The following is an 18,721-nucleotide window of genomic DNA, read 5'->3' as shown; positions in this document are numbered from 1 at the left end:
AAACAGTGATGCACGTCTACAGACAGAACATTCATTTCAGTGTGAGAAAACAGTGATGCACGTCTATAGACAGAACATTCATTTCAGTGTGAGAAAACAGTGATGCACGTCTATAGACAGAACATTCATTTCAGTGTGAGAAAACAGTGATGCACGTCTATAGACAGAACATTCATTTCAGTGTGAGAAAACAGTGATGCACGTCTACAGACAGAATATTCATTTCAGTGTGAGAAAACAGTGATGCAGTTATGCACGTCTATAGACAGAACATTCATTTCAGTGTGAGAAAACAGTGATGCAGTGATGCACGTCTATAGACAGAACATTCATTTCAGTGTGAGAAAACAGTGATGCAGTGATGCACGTCTATAGACAGAACATTCATTTCAGTGTGAGAAAACAGTGATGCACGTCTACAGACAGAACATTCATTTCAGTGTGAGAAAACAGTGATGCAGTGATGCACGTCTATAGACAGAACATTCATTTCAGTGTGAGAAAACAGTGATGCAGTGATGCACGTCTACAGACAGAACATTCATTTCAGTGTGAGAAAACAGTGATGCAGTGATGCACGTCTACAGACAGAACATTCATTTCAGTGTGAGAAAACAGTGATGCACGTCTACAGACAGAACATTCATTTCAGTGTGAGAAAACAGTGATGCAGTGATGCACGTCTACAGACAGAACATTCATTTCAGTGTGAGAAAACAGTGATGCACGTCTACAGACAGAACATTCATTTCAGTGTGAGAAAACAGTGATGCAGTGATGCACGTCTATAGACAGAACATTCATTTCAGTGTGAGAAAACAGTGATGCACGTCTATAGACAGAACATTCATTTCAGTGTGAGAAAACAGTGATGCACGTCTATAGACAGAACATTCATTTCAGTGTGAGAAAACAGTGATGCACGTCTATAGACAGAACATTCATTTCAGTGTGAGAAAACAGTGACGTCTATAGACAGAATATTCATTTCAGTGTGAGACAGAATATAGACAGAACATTCATTTCAGTGTGAGAAAACAGTGATGCACGTCTATAGACAGAATATTCATTTCAGTGTGAGAAAAAACACGTCTATAGACAGACACGTCTACAGACAGAATATTCATTTCAGTGTGAGAAAACAGTGATGCATGCATTCGTCTATAGACAGAACATTCATTTAGACAGAACATTCATTTCAGTGTGAGAAAACAGTGATGCAGTGATGCACGTCTATAGACAGAACATTCATTTCAGTGTGAGAAAAAATGCAGTGATGCACGTCTATAGACAGAACATTCATTTCAGTGTGAGAAAACAGTGATGCAGTGACGTCTACAGACAGAACATTCATTTCAGTGTGAGAAAACAGTGATGCACACGTCTACAGACAGAACATTCATTTCAGTGTGAGAAAACAGTGATGCAGTGATGCACGTCTACAGACAGAACATTCATTTCAGTGTGAGAAAACAGTGATGCAGTGATGCACGTCTATAGACAGAACATTCATTTCAGTGTGAGAAAACAGTGATGCACGTCTATAGACAGAACATTCATTTCAGTGTGAGAAAACAGTGATGCACGTCTATAGACAGAACATTCATTTCAAAACAGTGATGCACGTCTATAGACAGAACATTCATTTCAGTGTGAGAAAACAGTGATGCACGTCTATAGACAGAATATTCATTTCAGTGTGAAAACAGTGATGCACGTCTATAGACAGAACATTCATTTCAGTGTGAGAAAACAGTGATGCACGTCTATAGACAGAACATTCATTTCAGTGTGTGAGAGAAACAGTGAAACAGACAGAACATTCATTTCAGTGTGAGAAAACAGTGATGCACGTCTACAGACAGAACATTCATTTCAGTGTGAGAAAACAGTGATGCAGTGACGTCTATAGACAGAACATTCATTTCAGTGTGAGAAAACAGTGATGCACGTCTACAGACAGAACATTCATTTCAGTGTGAGAAAACAGTGATGCACGTCTACAGACAGAACATTCATTTCAGTGTGAGAAAACAGTGATGCACGTCTATAGACAGAACATTCATTTCAGTGTGAGAAAACAGTGATGCACGTCTATAGACAGAACATTCATTTCAGTGTGAGAAAACAGTGATGCACGTCTATAGACAGAACATTCATTTCAGTGTGAGAAAACAGTGATGCCCGTCTATAGACAGAACATTCATTTCAGTGTGAGAAAACAGTGATGCCCGTCTACAGACAGAACATTCATTTCAGTGTGAGAAAACAGTGATGCCCGTCTATAGACAGAACATTCATTTCATAAGAAAGCCATTCGTCAATAATTCTATATCAACAGTTGATCTCCAAAGAGAGTGGTCTCTGAATCTAAACAAAACACATTTGATGCTGTTACAAAGTTTGCATCCCAAATAACACCCTATTCCCTACATAGTGCACTACTTTAGACCAGAGCTCTATGGCACCCTATTCCCTACATAGTGCACTACTTTTGACCAGGGCCCATGGGTCAGAGGGTAAAATGTACCCCATGGGCCCTGGTTAAAAGTAGGTGTCTTTTATAGGGAACGATAGGGGCCACTTGGGATGCAAACGGAGACTTACTCTGGTCCCTTGTGAGGACGTGACACCTGAAGCCTATCTTGCCCATCTCTCTACTGAGCTGGAGCCACTGTCCCTGGGGGAAGATGGTGCTGAGGTCCCTGAGGAAACTCTCCATGCCCTCCTGGCCCTCCTTGGGCATGCTCCACGAGCCCAGCACCGTCAGATCCACCCCACTCTGGCCACGCATCTGGACCAGGGACAGGACAGGAAGGTTAAAACACACACACTCTCTACCTGCTGTATGTACCATCTGGACCAGGGACAGGACAGGAAGGTTAAAACACACACACTCTCTACCTGCTGTATGTACTGTTTGACCTGACAAGGGATGAAGGGGTATTGGGTGACTGACAGATTTAAAAAATATATATATATATTAATATTTAACATTTATTTAACTAGGCAGGTCAGTTAAGAACACATTCTTATTTACAATGACGGCCTACCGGGGAACAGTGGGTTAACTGCCTTGTTCAGGGGCAGAACGACAGATTTTTACCTTGTCAGCTCGGGGATTCGATCTAGCAACCTTTCGGTTACTGGCCCAACGCTCTAACCACTAGGCTACCTGCTGTCCCGGATACACACTGACTGACACATGTACACTGACTGACACACACACACACACACACACACACACACACACACACACACACACACACACACACACACACACACACACACACACACACACACACACACACTCTACCTGGTGGATGTACTGCTTGACCTGTCCAGGGATGAAGGGGTAGTGGATGACAGCTAGCACCACGGCCGAGTTCTGTCCTGGGATCCATCGCCCCACAAGCAGCCCGCTGTCTGCCTTGTTACAGCACTGAGGGAAGAATATCTTCAGCACCATGGTGGGACTGGAAGTCAGGGGTCAGAGGTCCGGCACGCTCCTTCAGTCTAACCTCCTGGGGTAGGTGATCACAGGTTAGCCTAGTGTCTTCAGATACCTGCTGAATGGAGAAACATTTTGTGAAGGATGAAATAATTAGTATACCCATTACCCAGCTACACTAGTTCCCAATAATTAGTACCCATTACCCACACCAGTTACCCATTACCCAGCTACACTAGTTCCCAATAATTAGTATACCCATTACCCAGCTACACTAGTTCCCAATAATTAGTATACCCATTACCCAGCTACACTAGTTCCCAATAATTAGTATACCCATTACCCAGCTACACTAGTTACCAATAATCAGTACCCATTACCCACCTACACTAGTTACCAATAATTAGTATACCCATTACCCAGCTACACCAGTTTCCAATAATTACAATACCCATTACCCACCTACACTAGTTACCAATAATTAGTACCCATTACCCACCTACACTAGTTACCAATAATCAGTACCCATTACCCACCTACACTAGTTACCAATAATTAGTATACCCATTACCCAGCTACACTAGTTACCAATAATTACTAAACCCATTACCCACCTACACTAGTTCCCAATAATTACTATACCCATTACCCACCTACACTAGTTACCAATAATTACTATACCCATTACCCAGCTACACTAGTTACCAATAATTACTATACCCATTACCCACCTACACTAGTTCCCAATAATTACTATACCCATTACCCACCTACACTAGTTACCAATAATTACTATACCCATTACCCAGCTACACTAGTTACCAATAATCAGTATACCCATTACCCACCTACACTAGTTCCCAATAATTAGTATACCCATTACCCAGCTACACTAGTTACCAATAATCAGTATACCCATTACCCACCTACACTAGTTCCCAATAATTAGCATACCCATTACCCAGCTACACTAGTTACCAATAATCAGTATACCCATTACCCAGCTACACTAGTTACTAATAATTAGTATACCTATTACCCAGCTACACTAGTTACCAATAATTTGTATACCTACACTAGTTCCCATTACCCACCCAGCTACACTAGTTACCAATAATTAGTACCCATTACCCAGCTACACTAGTTACCAATAATTAGTATACCCATTACCCACCTACACTAGTTACCAATAATTAGTATACCCATTACCCAGCTACACTAGTTCCCAATAATTAGTATACCCATTACCCACCTACACTAGTTCCCAATAATTAGTATACCCATTACCCAGCTACACTAGTTCCCAATAATTAGTATACCCATTACCCAGCTACACTAGTTACCAATAATCAGTACCCATTACCCACCTACACTAGTTACCAATAATCAGTACCCATTACCCACCTACACTAGTTACCAATAATTAGTATACCCATTACCCAGCTACACTAGTTCCCAATAATCAGTATACCCATTACCCAGCTACACTAGTTACCAATAATCAGTATACCCATTACCCACCTACACTAGTTACCAATAATTAGTATACCCATTACCCAGCTACACTAGTTACCAATAATCAGTACCCATTACCCACCTACACTAGTTACCAATAATTAGTATACCCATTACCCAGCTACACTAGTTCCCAATAATCAGTACCCATTACCCAGCTACACTAGTTCCCAATAATCAGTACCCATTACCCACCTACACTAGTTACCAATAATTACTATACCCATTACCCAGCTACACTAGTTCCCAATAATCAGTACCCATTACCCAGCTACACTAGTTCCCAATAATCAGTACCCATTACCCACCTACACTAGTTACCAATAATTACTATACCCATTACCCAGCTACACTAGTTCCCAATAATCAGTACCCATTACCCAGCTACACTAGTTCCCAATAATCAGTACCCATTACCCAGCTACACTAGTTACCAATAATCAGTATACCCATTACCCAGCTACACTAGTTACCAATAATTAGTATACCCATTACCCACCTACACTAGTTACCAATAATCAGTACCCATTACCCACCTACACTAGTTACCAATAATTAGTATACCCATTACCCAGCTACACCAGTTTCCAATAATTACAATACCCATTACCCACCTACACTAGTTACCAATAATTAGTACCCATTACCCACCTACACTAGTTACCAATAATCAGTACCCATTACCCACCTACACTAGTTACCAATAATTAGTATACCCATTACCCAGCTACACTAGTTACCAATAATTACTATACCCATTACCCACCTACACTAGTTCCCAATAATTACTATACCCATTACCCACCTACACTAGTTACCAATAATTACTATACCCATTACCCAGCTACACTAGTTCCCAATAATTACTATACCCATTACCCAGCTACACTAGTTACCAATAATCAGTATACCCATTACCCAGCTACACTAGTTACTAATAATTAGTATACCTATTACCCAGCTACACTAGTTACCAATAATTTGTATACCTACACTAGTTCCCAATAATTACTATACCCATTACCCAGCTACACTAGTTACCAATAATTAGTACCCATTACCCAGCTACACTAGTTACCAATAATTAGCATACCCATTACCCAGCTACACTAGTTACTAATAATTAGTATACCCATTACCCAGCTACACTAGTTCCCAATAATTACTATACCCATTACCCACCTACACTAGTTCCCAATAATTAGTATACCCATTACCCAGCTACACTAGTTACCAATAATTAGTACCCATTACCCAGCTACACTAGTTACCAATAATTAGCATACCCATTACCCAGCTACACTAGTTACCAATAATTAGCATACCCATTACCCAGCTACACTAGTTACCAATAATTAGCATACCCATTACCCAGCTACACTAGTTACCAATAATTAGTATACCCATTACCCAGCTACACTAGTTACCAATAATTAGCATACCCATTACCCAGCTACACTAGTTCCCAATAATTACTATACCCATTACCCAGCTACACTAGTTACCAATAATTAGCATACCCATTACCCAGCTACACTAGTTACCAATAATTAGCAGACCCATTACCCAGCTACACTAGTTACCAATAATTAGCATACCCATTACCCAGCTACACTAGTTACCAATAATTAGCATACCCATTACCCAGCTACACTAGTTACCAATAATTAGTATACCCATTACCCAGCTACACTAGTTACCAATAATTACTAAACCCATTACCCAGCTACACTAGTTACCAATAATTATTATACCCATTACCCAGCTATACTAGTTACCAATAATTAGCATACCCATTACCCAGCTACACTAGTTCCCAATAATTACTATACCCATTACCCAGCTACACTAGTTCCCAATAATTACTATACCCATTACCCAGCTACACTAGTTCCCAATAATTAGCATACCCATTACCCAGCTACACTAGTTACTAATAATTAGTATACCCATTACCCAGCTACACTAGTTACCAATAATTAGTATACCCATTACCCAGCTATACTAGTTACCAATAATTAGTATACCTACACTAGTTCCCCCAAAAAGTAGTAACATAGTTAAGGTCTGTATATAGTTTAGTTATACTGTGTATACCAGGGTTTCATCTTGTCACATTGTGAATGTCCTCGTGTGGTGTGAGCCGATCTTGTTTAATAAACATGACCAAGAATCAGGAGGGTTGTCAGAGTGACTCACTCCAACTGTTAGCAGACATTTGAATCAGGACCAGCTGTTTGTTAGTCAACTCAAACGAATCATTTCGGACCGTTTCAGTGGAGTTCCGTTGCCTTTGTCCACTGCTGCCCTCTTTGTGTCCTTCAGAATATTGAGCCTTGCATTCGTCTCCATGCCAACCATGCCTGTGGGCTTAACTATTGATTTGGCTGTCGTGCTTTAGTTTCCCGTCACATCTATAACAGCACTATTGCTGCCTAAACTACGTTACATGTTAATATAACATTTAAAACTATTTTGGGCATTAATCGAAGTTTTGCAGTATACGTTTGAGACAAAGTGAGACGCTTATTTTGATTAAATGAACACAAATAGGGCCTAATCGAAGTTAGTGCACACTCCAGCCAGCTTCGGAGGCTGTGCGACACCGCAATCAACAATAGTTTCTGTATTCCTCTCTGATGTGATGCATATCTTCAATGTCAGTGATAATATATTCTGCAGGCAGTTATCCACACTGGGCGCACAGTGCAAAGAGACAGACATTAGCTTACGTTAGCTAACTTAGTAACGACTAAATCCGTCTTCAGCTAGTTAACAACATTTCGGCAAATAATAAAAAATATTCCATACCTGCAGGGTTGTTTATTTCTATTCGAAGGAAATCTGCTTTTGTCAATACCGTTTCAAACAGATTTGGGATCGTACCGTTACATGATTTACCCTTCAATTGTCAAATTGAAGTTAGCGTCTGTTGGTAGCCATCTTTGTTGTTGATAGACCGTCAACATTTACGCTCCGGTTGGAATATCATTGCAGTAACAAGAGTTCCGGTGGATTGCTGGATGAGATGATGTAGCAGTTATGTGAATAATCTGAACTAAACCCTCTGTTTGATAATAATTTCCAGCCACAACAAAAAGCATGATATTTAGCCTAATAATATCAAATATAATCATAAAATACTACACTTTATTATGGCCACTGAATTCCACTACCACTGAATATTCTTTAAAAAATATCCCATCCATTTCTGCCAGTTGAAAAGGACACATTTTTCATTACTACCAAAACGATTGTAATCAAACATGGAATTTCAGTTCGACTCAATAAGGCAGCCATAATATCCGTTTGAATATAGTATTACAAAATTTGAAAACATCACCGTCGAAATGACATTTCTGACCTTCAATGTTCAGACGTGCTGTTTGCTGTTTGAGGTCATTCTGTTGAATGAAGAACAACTGTAGAGGTGTTATCTTCTGTGAATGACACTGCAGGAAAAGAGCGGGCTGAAAAAGCTTTAGACAAGTAGATGTTATAAGTAACCCACATCCACTGTCCATAATATTTTACACCCCTGTGCACACAGCTTGTTCATTTAGACGAGATCTTAATTCCACCTGAAATGTCAAAGAAAGTCAAATTTCAGAAGAATAGCTATGTAATTATGCAGCTTTAGTAGGCTACATTATCGTAATCTGGCACATTTTGGGTGCTTCATTTATTTGGGATGACAGTTGTGGAGGCAGAGATAGCACAGACAAGGGGAGTGGTCTCAAACAGTAGACTTGTAATCAACTTCAAGGGTTGCACTGAGAACAGTAGGACCACAGATACAGGTTCTATGCACTGAGAACAGTAGGCCCACAGATACAGGTTCTAGTGGGACATAAAATAGAGCTCTCATCTCATTGTAAATGTTTTCTAATTTGTACTTTCTTTAAAAAAAAGAAGATGTTATCGCGTTACTGTCTGTCATGATTATACTACATTGACCATCAGGCATTGCGACAGGAGGAGTGCTTCTTGGGTAAAAGAGGAAGACAACAAACTCAGGGAAACACGTGGCCAGCCTGTGGTTTAGTGTAATTCCATTCTCGGGTTGGTTTAAAATTAACGAAATGTATCGGTCTAAGGATCAGACCGACAAAACCGAAGTCACGTGCATAAGGAATAGAGCAGACGTTATATATAACTTTAAAGTCTCCTTTTTCACTATGGGTCAACTGCCAAATTTCCCATGGAATGTAAGTAGCGGGGCTGCTTGCATGTTGTACTGTAGGGTCTGCATCATAAATGTAATGTATTTCTTTATTTTTTTATTGTTTAGGAATAGTAAGACATGAATACAGTAAAAACATCATTTGTTGTTGTTTTCTACAGTCCCTTGAAAGGGAGCTCGAGACCGACAGCTCATCAGAAATGATTCTAGATATTCTAAAGCAGGTATTGCCTGTCAAAAGCATTATTTTTTTTAATGTCGCACCTATTTAGTTAAATATATAGAAACAGTACATTGGATTACCGAGTTGGAAACCACACTAACAATTACTATTGTCACCTGTTTCCAGACATGCCTTCACCCACTGTGCTGTAAACATCCTCCCTCAGTAAGATATAGGAGACTGTTTCTGTCTCAGCTCATCAAAAGGGTGAGTTCTTTTATCTGATATATTTTTGGTCTGGTATCATTCTGTCAGAAAATAGTTCGCTATCGTACAGTAACTGGTGCATTTAAAAAAACGCAATTCTTACACGTTTCACATGAATAGAATAAAGTCTAAGTATTAAAGCAAACAACGGTAATGTGATGCTTGTCTTCCCTGTGTGCAGCATGAAGCCAGTGGGAGGGAGCCCCTGGATGAGCTCTATGATGCACTGGGGGAAGTCCTGGGGGTAGAGGAGGGGACAGAGTGCTACAAGAGCTATTTACTGGTACTACACACACACACACACACTGTATTTAACAGAAGCTGTGTTCTACATTTTGCAGACGCTCTTATCCTGAACAACTTCCAGTAGTGCGTGAATACATTGTTTTCGTACTGGTCCCCCCGTGGGAATTGAACCCACAACCCTGGCGTTGCAAGCACCACGCTCTACCAGCCGAGCCACACGGGACCTCTATTTTATCCTTTAAAATAATACAATTATTATTCAATTCATGATTATTTTAATTAAATATACATTTTATATTTACCGTACGTGTGTGTGTGTGTGTAGCCGTGTGGAGAAGCAGTGAGTCTATCAGAGAGTACAGCTGTGATCTCTGAAGGAACTACAGGCCTGGTCACATGGGAGGCTGCTCTTTACCTCGCAGAATGGGCTCTGGAGAACACACACCTCTTCACTGATAGGTTGGTACACTACTGTGTGTGTTCTGTCTGGAGAACACACACCTCTTCACTGATAGGTTGGTACACTACTGTGTGTGTTCTGTCTGGAGAACACACACCTCTTCACTGACAGGTTGGTACATTACTGTGTGTGTTCTGTCTGGAGAACACACACCTCTTCACTGATAGGTTGGTACACTACTGTGTGTGTTCTGTCTGGAGAACACACACCTCTTTCTTCACTGACAGGTTGGTACATTACTGTGTGTGTTATGTCATTGTGTTCTGTCTACAACTCATGCTGTGGTTACTACTCCTAATCTCAATCTGGTGTGTAATGTGAGTGTCCTCTGCCTGTGTGTGTGTGTGTGTGTGAGTCCTGTCTTTGCTCTCTCCTACAGGACAGTCCTAGAGCTGGGCAGTGGTGTAGGGTTGACTGGTATAGCAGTGTGTAGGTCCTCTCCCTGTGTGTGTGAGTCCTGTCTCTGCTCTCTCCTACAGGACAGTCCTAGAGCTGGGCAGTGGTGTAGGGTTGACTGGTATAGCAGTGTGTAGGTCCTCTCCCTGTGTGTGTGAGTCCTGTCTCTGCTCTCTCCTACAGGACAGTCCTAGAGCTGGGCAGTGGTGTAGGGTTGACTGGTATAGCAGTGTGTAGGTCCTCTCCCTGTGTGTGTGAGTCCTGTCTCTGCTCTCTCCTACAGGACAGTCCTAGAGCTGGGCAGTGGTGTAGGGTTGACTGGTATAGCAGTGTGTAGGTCCTCTCCCTGTGTGTGTGAGTCCTGTCTCTGCTCTCTCCTACAGGACAGTCCTAGAGCTGGGCAGTGGTGTAGGGTTGACTGGTATAGCAGTGTGTAGGTCCTCTCTCTGTGTGTGTGAGTCCTGTCTCTGCTCTCTCCTACAGGACAGTCCTAGAGCTGGGCAGTGGTGTAGGGTTGACTGGTATAGCAGTGTGTAGGTCCTCTCCGTGTGTGTGAGTCCTGTCTCTGCTCTCTCCTACAGGACAGTCCTAGAGCTGGGCAGTGGTGTAGGGTTGACTGGTATAGCAGTGTGTAGGTCCTCTCCCTGTGTGTGTGAGTCCTGTCTCTGCTCTCTCCTACAGGACAGTCCTAGAGCTGGGCAGTGGTGTAGGGTTGACTGGTATAGCAGTGTGTAGGTCCTCTCCCTGTGTGTGTGAGTCCTGTCTCTGCTCTCTCCTACAGGACAGTCCTAGAGCTGGGCAGTGGTGTAGGGTTGACTGGTATAGCAGTGTGTAGGTCCTCTCCCTGTGTGTGTGAGTCCTGTCTCTGCTCTCTCCTACAGGACAGTCCTAGAGCTGGGCAGTGGTGTAGGGTTGACTGGTATAGCAGTGTGTAGGTCCTCTCCCTGTGTGTGAGTCCTGTCTCTGCTCTCTCCTACAGGACAGTCCTAGAGCTGGGCAGTGGTGTAGGGTTGACTGGTATAGCAGTGTGTAGGTCCTGCAGTCCCTCCAGCTACGTGTTCAGTGACTGTCACCTCAGCGTTCTACATAGACTGAGGGACAACGTCCAGCTCAATGGGCTGGACAACCAGAACTCTCCCAGAGTGTGTGTGGAGCATCTGGACTGGGAGGAGGTGACAGAGAAGCAGCTGAGAGAGATCGGAGCCGCCACGGTCATCGCTGCAGGTAGGAACATGGTCTGGCTCTATTCTATTCAATCCGTAAAGCTGAAGATCCGCTTTAAAGGTAATGTTCCTTCTGTCGCGGACACTTCACAATAAACACTGCATATGTTCCTTCTGTCGCGGACACTTCACAATAAACACTGCATATGTTCCCTCTGTCGCGGACACTTCACAATAAACACTGCATATGTTCCCTCTGTCACGGAGACTTCACAATAAACACTGCATATGTTCCCTCTGTCGCGGACACTTCACAATAAACACTGCATATGTTCCCTCTGTCGCGGAGACTTCACAATAAACACTGCATATGTTCCCTCTGTCACGGAGACTTCACAATAAACCCTGCATATGTTCCCTCTGTCGCGGACACTTCACAATAAACACTGCATATGTTCCCTCTGTCGCGGACACTTCACAATAAACACTGCATATGTTCCGTCTGTCGCGGACACTTCACAATAAACACTGCATATGTTCCCTCTGTCGCGGACACTTCACAATAAACACTGCATATGTTCCCTCTGTCGCGGACACTTCACAATAAACACTGCATATGTTCCCTCTGTCACGGAGACTTCACAATAAACACTGCATATGTTCCTTCTGTCGCGGAGACTTCACAATAAACACTGCATATGTTCCCTCTGTCGCGGAGACTTCACAATAAACACTGCATATGTTCCCTCTGTCACGGAGACTTCACAATAAACACTGCATATGTTCCCTCTGTCGCGGAGACTTCACAATAAACACTGCATATGTTCCATCTGTCGCGGAGACTTCACAATAAACACTGCATATGTTCCCTCTGTCACGGAGACTTCACAATAAACACTGCATATGTTCCCTCTGTCGCGGAGACTTCACAATAAACACTGCATATGTTCCCTCTGTCACGGACACTTCACAATAAACACTGCATATGTTCCCTCTGTCGCGGAGACTTCACAATAAACACTGCATATGTTCCTTCTGTCGCGGAGACTTCACAATAAACACTGCATATGTTCCCTCTGTCGCGGAGACTTCACAATAAACACTGCATATGTTCCCTCTGTCGCGGAGACTTCACAATAAACACTGCATATGTTCCCTCTGTCGCGGAGACTTCACAATAAACACTGCATATGTTCCCTCTGTCACGGAGACTTCACAATAAACACTGCATATGTTCCCTCTGTCACGGAGACTTCACAATAAACACTGCATATGTTCCCTCTGTCGCGGAGACTTCACAATAAACACTGCATATGTTCCCTCTGTCACGGACACTTCACAATAAACACTGCATATGTCAACTCAGTCAGAAATGACCTTTACATTTGTATGCAGATCTTCTGCGATGCTTTGGCGATATGGATTGAATCCAGCCTTTAATTACAACAAAAATTTCTCAAAAGATATTATTAGTTAGCCAGTACCTGGCAGTTACCTGACTGTTACCTGGCAGTTACCTGACTGTTACCTGGCTATTACCTGGCAGTTACCTGACTGTTACCTGGCAGTTACCTGACTGTTACCTGGCAGTTACCTGACTGTTACCTGGCAGTTACCTGACTGTTACCTGGCAGTTACCTGACTGTTACCTGGCTATTACCTGGCAGTTACCTGACTGTTACCTGGCTATTACCTGGTAGTTACCTGGTACTTACCTGGCAGTTACCTGACTGTTACCTGGCTGTTACCTGGTACTTACCTGGCAGTTACCTGACTGTTACCTGGTAGTTACCTGGTACTTACCTGGCAGTTACCTGACTGTTACCTGGCTATTACCTGGTAGTTTCCTGGTACTTACCTGGCAGTTACCTGACTGTTACCTGGTAGTTACCTGGCAGTTACCTGGCAGTTACCTGGCTGTTACCTGGCAGTTACCTGACTGTTACCTGGCAGTTACCTGACTGTTACATGGCAGTTACCTGACTGTTACCTGGTAGTTACCTGGCTGTTACCTGGCTGTTACCCGGTAGTTACCTGGCTGTTACCTGGCTAACTAATTGATCCAGCTTTCTGGAACAGCCCCCCGGTGCTGGTGAGGGATCAAATGTATTTCCTAATTCTGTCAGCTGACACATGTCCTGTTGTTTCCTAATTCTGTCAGCTGACACATGTCCTGTTGTTTCCTAATTATATTGTTGTCAGCTGACACATGTCCTGTTGTTTCCTAATTCTATTGTTGTCAGCTGACACATGTCCTGTTGTTTCCTAATTCTGTCAGCTGACACATGTCCTGTTGTTTCCTAATTCTATTGTTGTCAGCTGACACATGTCCTGTTGTTTCCTAATTCTGTCAGCTGACACATGTCCTGTTGTTTCCTAATTATATTGTTGTCAGCTGACACATGTCCTGTTGTTTCCTAATTCTATTGTTGTCAGCTGACACATGTCCTGTTGTTTCCTAATTCTATTGTTGTCAGCTGACACATGTCCTGTTGTTTCCTAATTCTATTGTTGTCAGCTGACACATGTCCTGTTGTTTCCTAATTCTGTCAGCTGACACATGTCCTGTTGTTTCCTAATTCTGTCAGCTGACACATGTCCTGTTGTTTCCTAATTCTGTCAGCTGACACATGTCCTGTTGTTTCCTAATTCTGTCAGCTGACACATGTCCTGTTGTTTCCTAATTCTGTTGTTGTCAGCTGACACATGTCCTGTTGTTTCCTAATTCTATTGTTGTCAGCTGACACATGTCCTGTTGTTTCCTAATTCTATTGTTGTCAGCTGACACATGTCCTGTTGTTTCCTGTGTTATAGATGTAGTTTACGATCCAGATATCATTGGCTGTCTGGTGAAGCTTCTCTCTAAGATCCTGAGGTGTTCGGCCAATGGCAGCCCTCCTGATGTCTACATCTCCTCCACCATCAGAAACCCCGACACATATAACAGTTTTAAACACCAGCTAGGTCAGTACTAAACCTAGAGCTTTGAGAGAACTAATGAAAATAGCTTTACAAGTTTAATGTATCATTAGTAGTAAACCAACTGTTTCAAAGAGCAGCTGAGTGAGGAGACTCTCCAACCCATAGATACTGTAGAGGATGAACCTCAATAGTGAGGAGACTCTCCAACCCATAGATACTGTAGAGGGAACCTCAATAGTGAGGAGACTCTCAACCCATAGATACTGTAGAGGACGAACCTCAATAGTGAGGAGACTCTCCAACCCATAGATACTGTAGAGGACGAACCTCAATAGTGAGGAGACTCTCCAACCCATAGATACTGTAGAGGACGAACCTCAATAGTGAGGAGACTCTCCAACCCATAGATACTGTAGAGGATGAACCTCAATAGTGAGGAGACTCTCCAACCCATAGATACTGTAGAGGAGAACCTCAATAGTGAGGAGACTCTCCAACCCATAGATACTGTAGAGGACGAACCTCAATAGTGAGGAGACTCTCCAACCCATAGATACTGTAGAGGATGAACCTCAATAGTGAGGAGACTCTCCAACCCATAGATACTGTAGAGGATGAATCTCAATAGTGAGGAGACTCTCCAACCCATAGATACTGTAGAGGACGAACCTCAATAGTGAGGAGACTCTCCAACCCATAGATACTGTAGAGGATGAACCTCAATAGTGAGGAGACTCTCCAACCCATAGATACTGTAGAGGATACCTCAATAGTGAGGAGACTCTCCAACCCATAGATACTGTAGAGGACGAACCTCAATAGTGAGGAGACTCTCCAACCCATAGATACTGTAGAGGACGAACCTCAATAGTGAGGAGACTCTCCAACCCATAGATACTGTAGAGGATGAACCTCAATAGTGAGGAGACTCTCCAACCCATAGATACTGTAGAGGACGAACCTCAATAGTGAGGAGACTCTCCAACCCATAGATACTGTAGAGGACGAACCTCAATAGTGAGGAGACTCTCCAACCCATAGATACTGTAGAGGACGAATCTCAATAGTGAGGAGACTCTCCAACCCATAGATACTGTAGAGGATGAACCTCAATAGTGAGGAGACTCTCCAACCCATAGATACTGTAGAGGATGAACCTCAATAGTGAGGAGACTCTCCAACCCATAGATACTGTAGAGGACGAATCTCAATAGTGAGGAGACTCTCCAACCCATAGATACTGTAGAGGATGAACCTCAATAGTGAGGAGACTCTCCAACCCATAGATAGAGGATGAACCTCAATAGTGAGGAGACTCTCCAACCCATAGATACTGTAGAGGATGAACCTCAATAGTGAGGAGACTCTCCAACCCATAGATACTGTAGAGGTTGAACCTCAATAGTGAGGAGACTCTCCAACCCATAGATACTGTAGAGGATGAGACTCTCCAACCCATAGATACTGTAGAGGATGAGACTCTCCAACCCATAGATACTGCAGAGGATGAGACTCTCCAACCCATAGATACTGCAGAGGATGAGACTCTCCAACCCATAGATACTGTAGAGGATGAGACTCTCCAACCCATAGATACTGTAGAGGATGAGACTCTCCAACCCATAGATACTGTAGAGGATGAGACTCTCCAACCCATAGATACTGTAGAGGATGAGACTCTCCAACCCATAGATACTGTAGAGGATGAGACTCTCAACCCATAGATACTGTAGAGGATGAGACTCTCCAACCCATAGATACTGTAGAGGATGAGACTCTCAACCCATAGATACTGAGGATGAGACTCTCCAACCCATAGATACTGTAGAGGATGAGACTCTCCAACCCATAGATACTGTAGAGGATGAGACTCTCCAACCCATAGATACTGTAGAGGATGAGACTCTCCAACCCATAGATACTGTAGAGGATGAGACTCTCCAACCCATAGATACTGTAGAGGATGAGACTCTCCAACCCATAGATACTGTAGAGGATGAGACTCTCCAACCCATAGATACTGTAGAGGACGAACCTCAATAGTCTTCAAGTGGCCTCGTCACCTTGTATCCCGGGTTACAGTGAAGTTCTAGGTGACAACTGATGTAAATAAGGGCTTTATAAATACATGTGATTGATCTCGTCCATCTCCACTGTTCTGGAGAGATCTAATCCTATTGCCTTGGATGAAGTCCTTTCCTGATGCATCTATAATTATAAACATCTGAAACTGATGGGTCTATAATTATACACATCTGAAACTGATGGATCTATAATTATACACATCTGAAACTGATGGGTCTATAATTCTACACATCTGAAACTGATGGATCTATAATTATACACATCTGAAACTGATGGGTCTATAATTCTACACATCTGAAACTGATATATCTATAATTATACACCTCTGAAACTGATGGATCTATAATTATACACCTCTGAAACTGATGCATCTATAATTATAAACATCTGAAACTGATGCATCTATAATTCTACACCTCTGAAACTGATGCATCTATAATTCTACACCTCTGAAACTAATGCATCTATAATTATACACATCTGAAACTGATGCATCTATAACTTCTCCTTTGTTTTTCTCTCCCACAGAAAGTTCTGGAATCCAACATGAGGTCATGACAGGACCAGTGACCCATGTGTTCTTTTACAACAGACAAGCCACCATAGAGATGATCAAACTCTACATATAATAATGGCATCCTATTCCCATTGTAAGTGCACTACTTTTGACCAGGGTCCATAGGGCTTGTGGTTAAAAGTAGTGCACTAGATAGGGAATAGGGTGCCATTTGGGATGCACACAATATGAGACCAAGCCAGAACCAGATGTGTATTACTGTGTAATAAAGTCTTTATTTACATTGTGTGGAAAATATCCCATTTATACATTATCATCAACATACACATCAAGTGTTGTTTAAGAGGAGAATCTAAACGGCCTGGAATGAAGAGATCCACAGAAGGAGAGAGAGAAAAGGGGAGAGAGCAGAGGAAAGACTAGCCTGATGTAACGATCTCTCTTTCCGACAGGTCCTCAAAGTGGAGACCATGTGGCAGTTGGTAGCAGGTAGCCTAGCGGTTCAGAGCAGGTAGCCTAGCGGTTCAGAGCAGGTAGCCTAGCGGTTCAGAGCAGGGAGCCTAGCGGTTCAGAGCAGGGAGCCTAGCGGTTCAGAGCAGGGAGCCTAGCGGTTCAGAGCAGGTAGCCTAGCGGTTCAGAGCAGGTAGCCTAGCGGTTCAGAGCAGGTAGCCTAGCGGTTCAGAGCAGGTAGCCTAGCGGTTCAGAGCAGGTAGCCTAGCGTTTCAGAGCAGGTAGCCTAGCAGTTCAGAGCAGGGAGCCTAGCAGTTCAGAGCAGGTAGCCTAACGGTTAAGAGCGTTCGGCCAGTAACCGAAAAGTCGTTGGTTTGAGTCCCCGAGCAGACTAGGTGAAACATCTGTGGATGTGCCCTTGAACAAGGCACTTAACCCTAATTGCTCCTGTAAGTCGTTCTGGATAAGAGCGTCTGTTAAAATGTTCAAGATTGGAGGCTCAAAAAGTGGGTTTGAGACGGAGCGAAGATGTAGAGAGGGGATGAGTCAGCTGCTGTAAAGAGGTCTGTCTAACAGGGGGAGTCAGGGTGCAGTGAGGAGAGGCAGGACGTTCTGGTCCCAGTTCTGGTCCCACCGCTGCCTCCCACTGGCCCGGAGGTTCCTCCTGAACTGACCCAGTTTGCCCTCATCCTCACAGTCAGGGAAGTCCCACAGCAGAGACTGGAGAGACACAACATAGGGACATGAACAGTTTTTTTAATTTTTTTACGGGTAGATTGGATCCTGTCTAAAACAGCCATGTGTATATCAGACCATATACCACTGTCACAGGAACTGGTTACAGTCAGATAAGACAGATGGCAGTTGACAGGATCATACCACTGGGAAGTGATGTGGGATAAA

At 43.0% G+C, this 18,721-nt stretch overlaps 3 protein-coding genes and 1 non-coding gene across 6 annotated transcripts in view; 1 reads left to right on the top strand and 3 right to left on the bottom strand.

The window, feature by feature from the left end:
• LOC135564856 (phosphatidylinositol N-acetylglucosaminyltransferase subunit Q-like) overlaps nucleotides 1–7,943 on the bottom strand; it is a 46,486-nt gene extending 38,543 nt beyond the window's left edge. Inside the window, exons 1-3 of the mRNA XM_065010926.1 lie at nucleotides 7,778–7,943; nucleotides 3,317–3,566; nucleotides 2,608–2,794 (exon numbers count right to left, since the gene is read on the bottom strand). Of these exons, the coding sequence (XP_064866998.1) occupies nucleotides 2,608–2,794; nucleotides 3,317–3,469 (340 nt within the window). The 5' untranslated portion in view covers nucleotides 3,470–3,566; nucleotides 7,778–7,943. The remainder of the gene's footprint in view (nucleotides 1–2,607; nucleotides 2,795–3,316; nucleotides 3,567–7,777) is intronic.
• An 824-nt stretch (nucleotides 7,944–8,767) lies between these two features.
• On the top strand, nucleotides 8,768–17,651 carry LOC115117304 (protein-lysine N-methyltransferase EEF2KMT-like). Its single transcript, XM_065010927.1, has 8 exons — nucleotides 8,768–9,174; nucleotides 9,311–9,373; nucleotides 9,499–9,579; nucleotides 9,761–9,862; nucleotides 10,151–10,284; nucleotides 11,661–11,905; nucleotides 14,659–14,808; nucleotides 17,380–17,651. The coding sequence occupies exons 1-8, from the start codon at nucleotides 9,049–9,051 to the stop codon at nucleotides 17,478–17,480; spliced, it is 1,002 nt and encodes a 333-aa protein (XP_064866999.1). The 5' UTR covers nucleotides 8,768–9,048; the 3' UTR covers nucleotides 17,481–17,651.
• On the bottom strand, nucleotides 9,974–10,050 carry trnaa-ugc (transfer RNA alanine (anticodon UGC)). The gene has a single exon. It is a non-coding gene; the product is annotated as a tRNA-Ala (tRNA).
• The window catches only part of LOC135564855 (chitobiosyldiphosphodolichol beta-mannosyltransferase-like), a 29,913-nt gene continuing 28,815 nt past the window's right edge, over nucleotides 17,624–18,721 (bottom strand). For all 3 annotated transcript variants that reach the window (XM_065010922.1, XM_065010923.1, XM_065010924.1), the window contains one exon: nucleotides 17,624–18,538. In XM_065010922.1, the coding sequence (XP_064866994.1) occupies nucleotides 18,401–18,538 (138 nt within the window). In that variant the 3' untranslated portion in view covers nucleotides 17,624–18,400. The remainder of the gene's footprint in view (nucleotides 18,539–18,721) is intronic.

Source organism: Oncorhynchus nerka, linkage group LG26 (genome assembly GCF_034236695.1).
Source record: "Oncorhynchus nerka isolate Pitt River linkage group LG26, Oner_Uvic_2.0, whole genome shotgun sequence".
In the NCBI taxonomy this organism is placed as follows: Eukaryota; Metazoa; Chordata; class Actinopteri; order Salmoniformes; family Salmonidae; genus Oncorhynchus; species Oncorhynchus nerka.
The sequence above is the reverse complement of the archived record's forward strand: the minus strand, read 5'-3'. Positions and strand labels throughout refer to the sequence as shown.

Coding starts and splice junctions, on each gene's coding strand:
- LOC115117304 (XM_065010927.1), top strand. CDS start 9,049: ATGTATCGGTCTAAGGATCAGACCGACAAAACCGAAGTCACGTGCATA. Junction 10,285..11,660: donor ACACACCTCTTCACTGATAG/GTTGGTACACTA, acceptor TCTCTCCTACAG/GACAGTCCTAGAGCTGGGCA. Junction 14,809..17,379: donor CAGTTTTAAACACCAGCTAG/GTCAGTACTAAA, acceptor TCTCTCCCACAG/AAAGTTCTGGAATCCAACAT.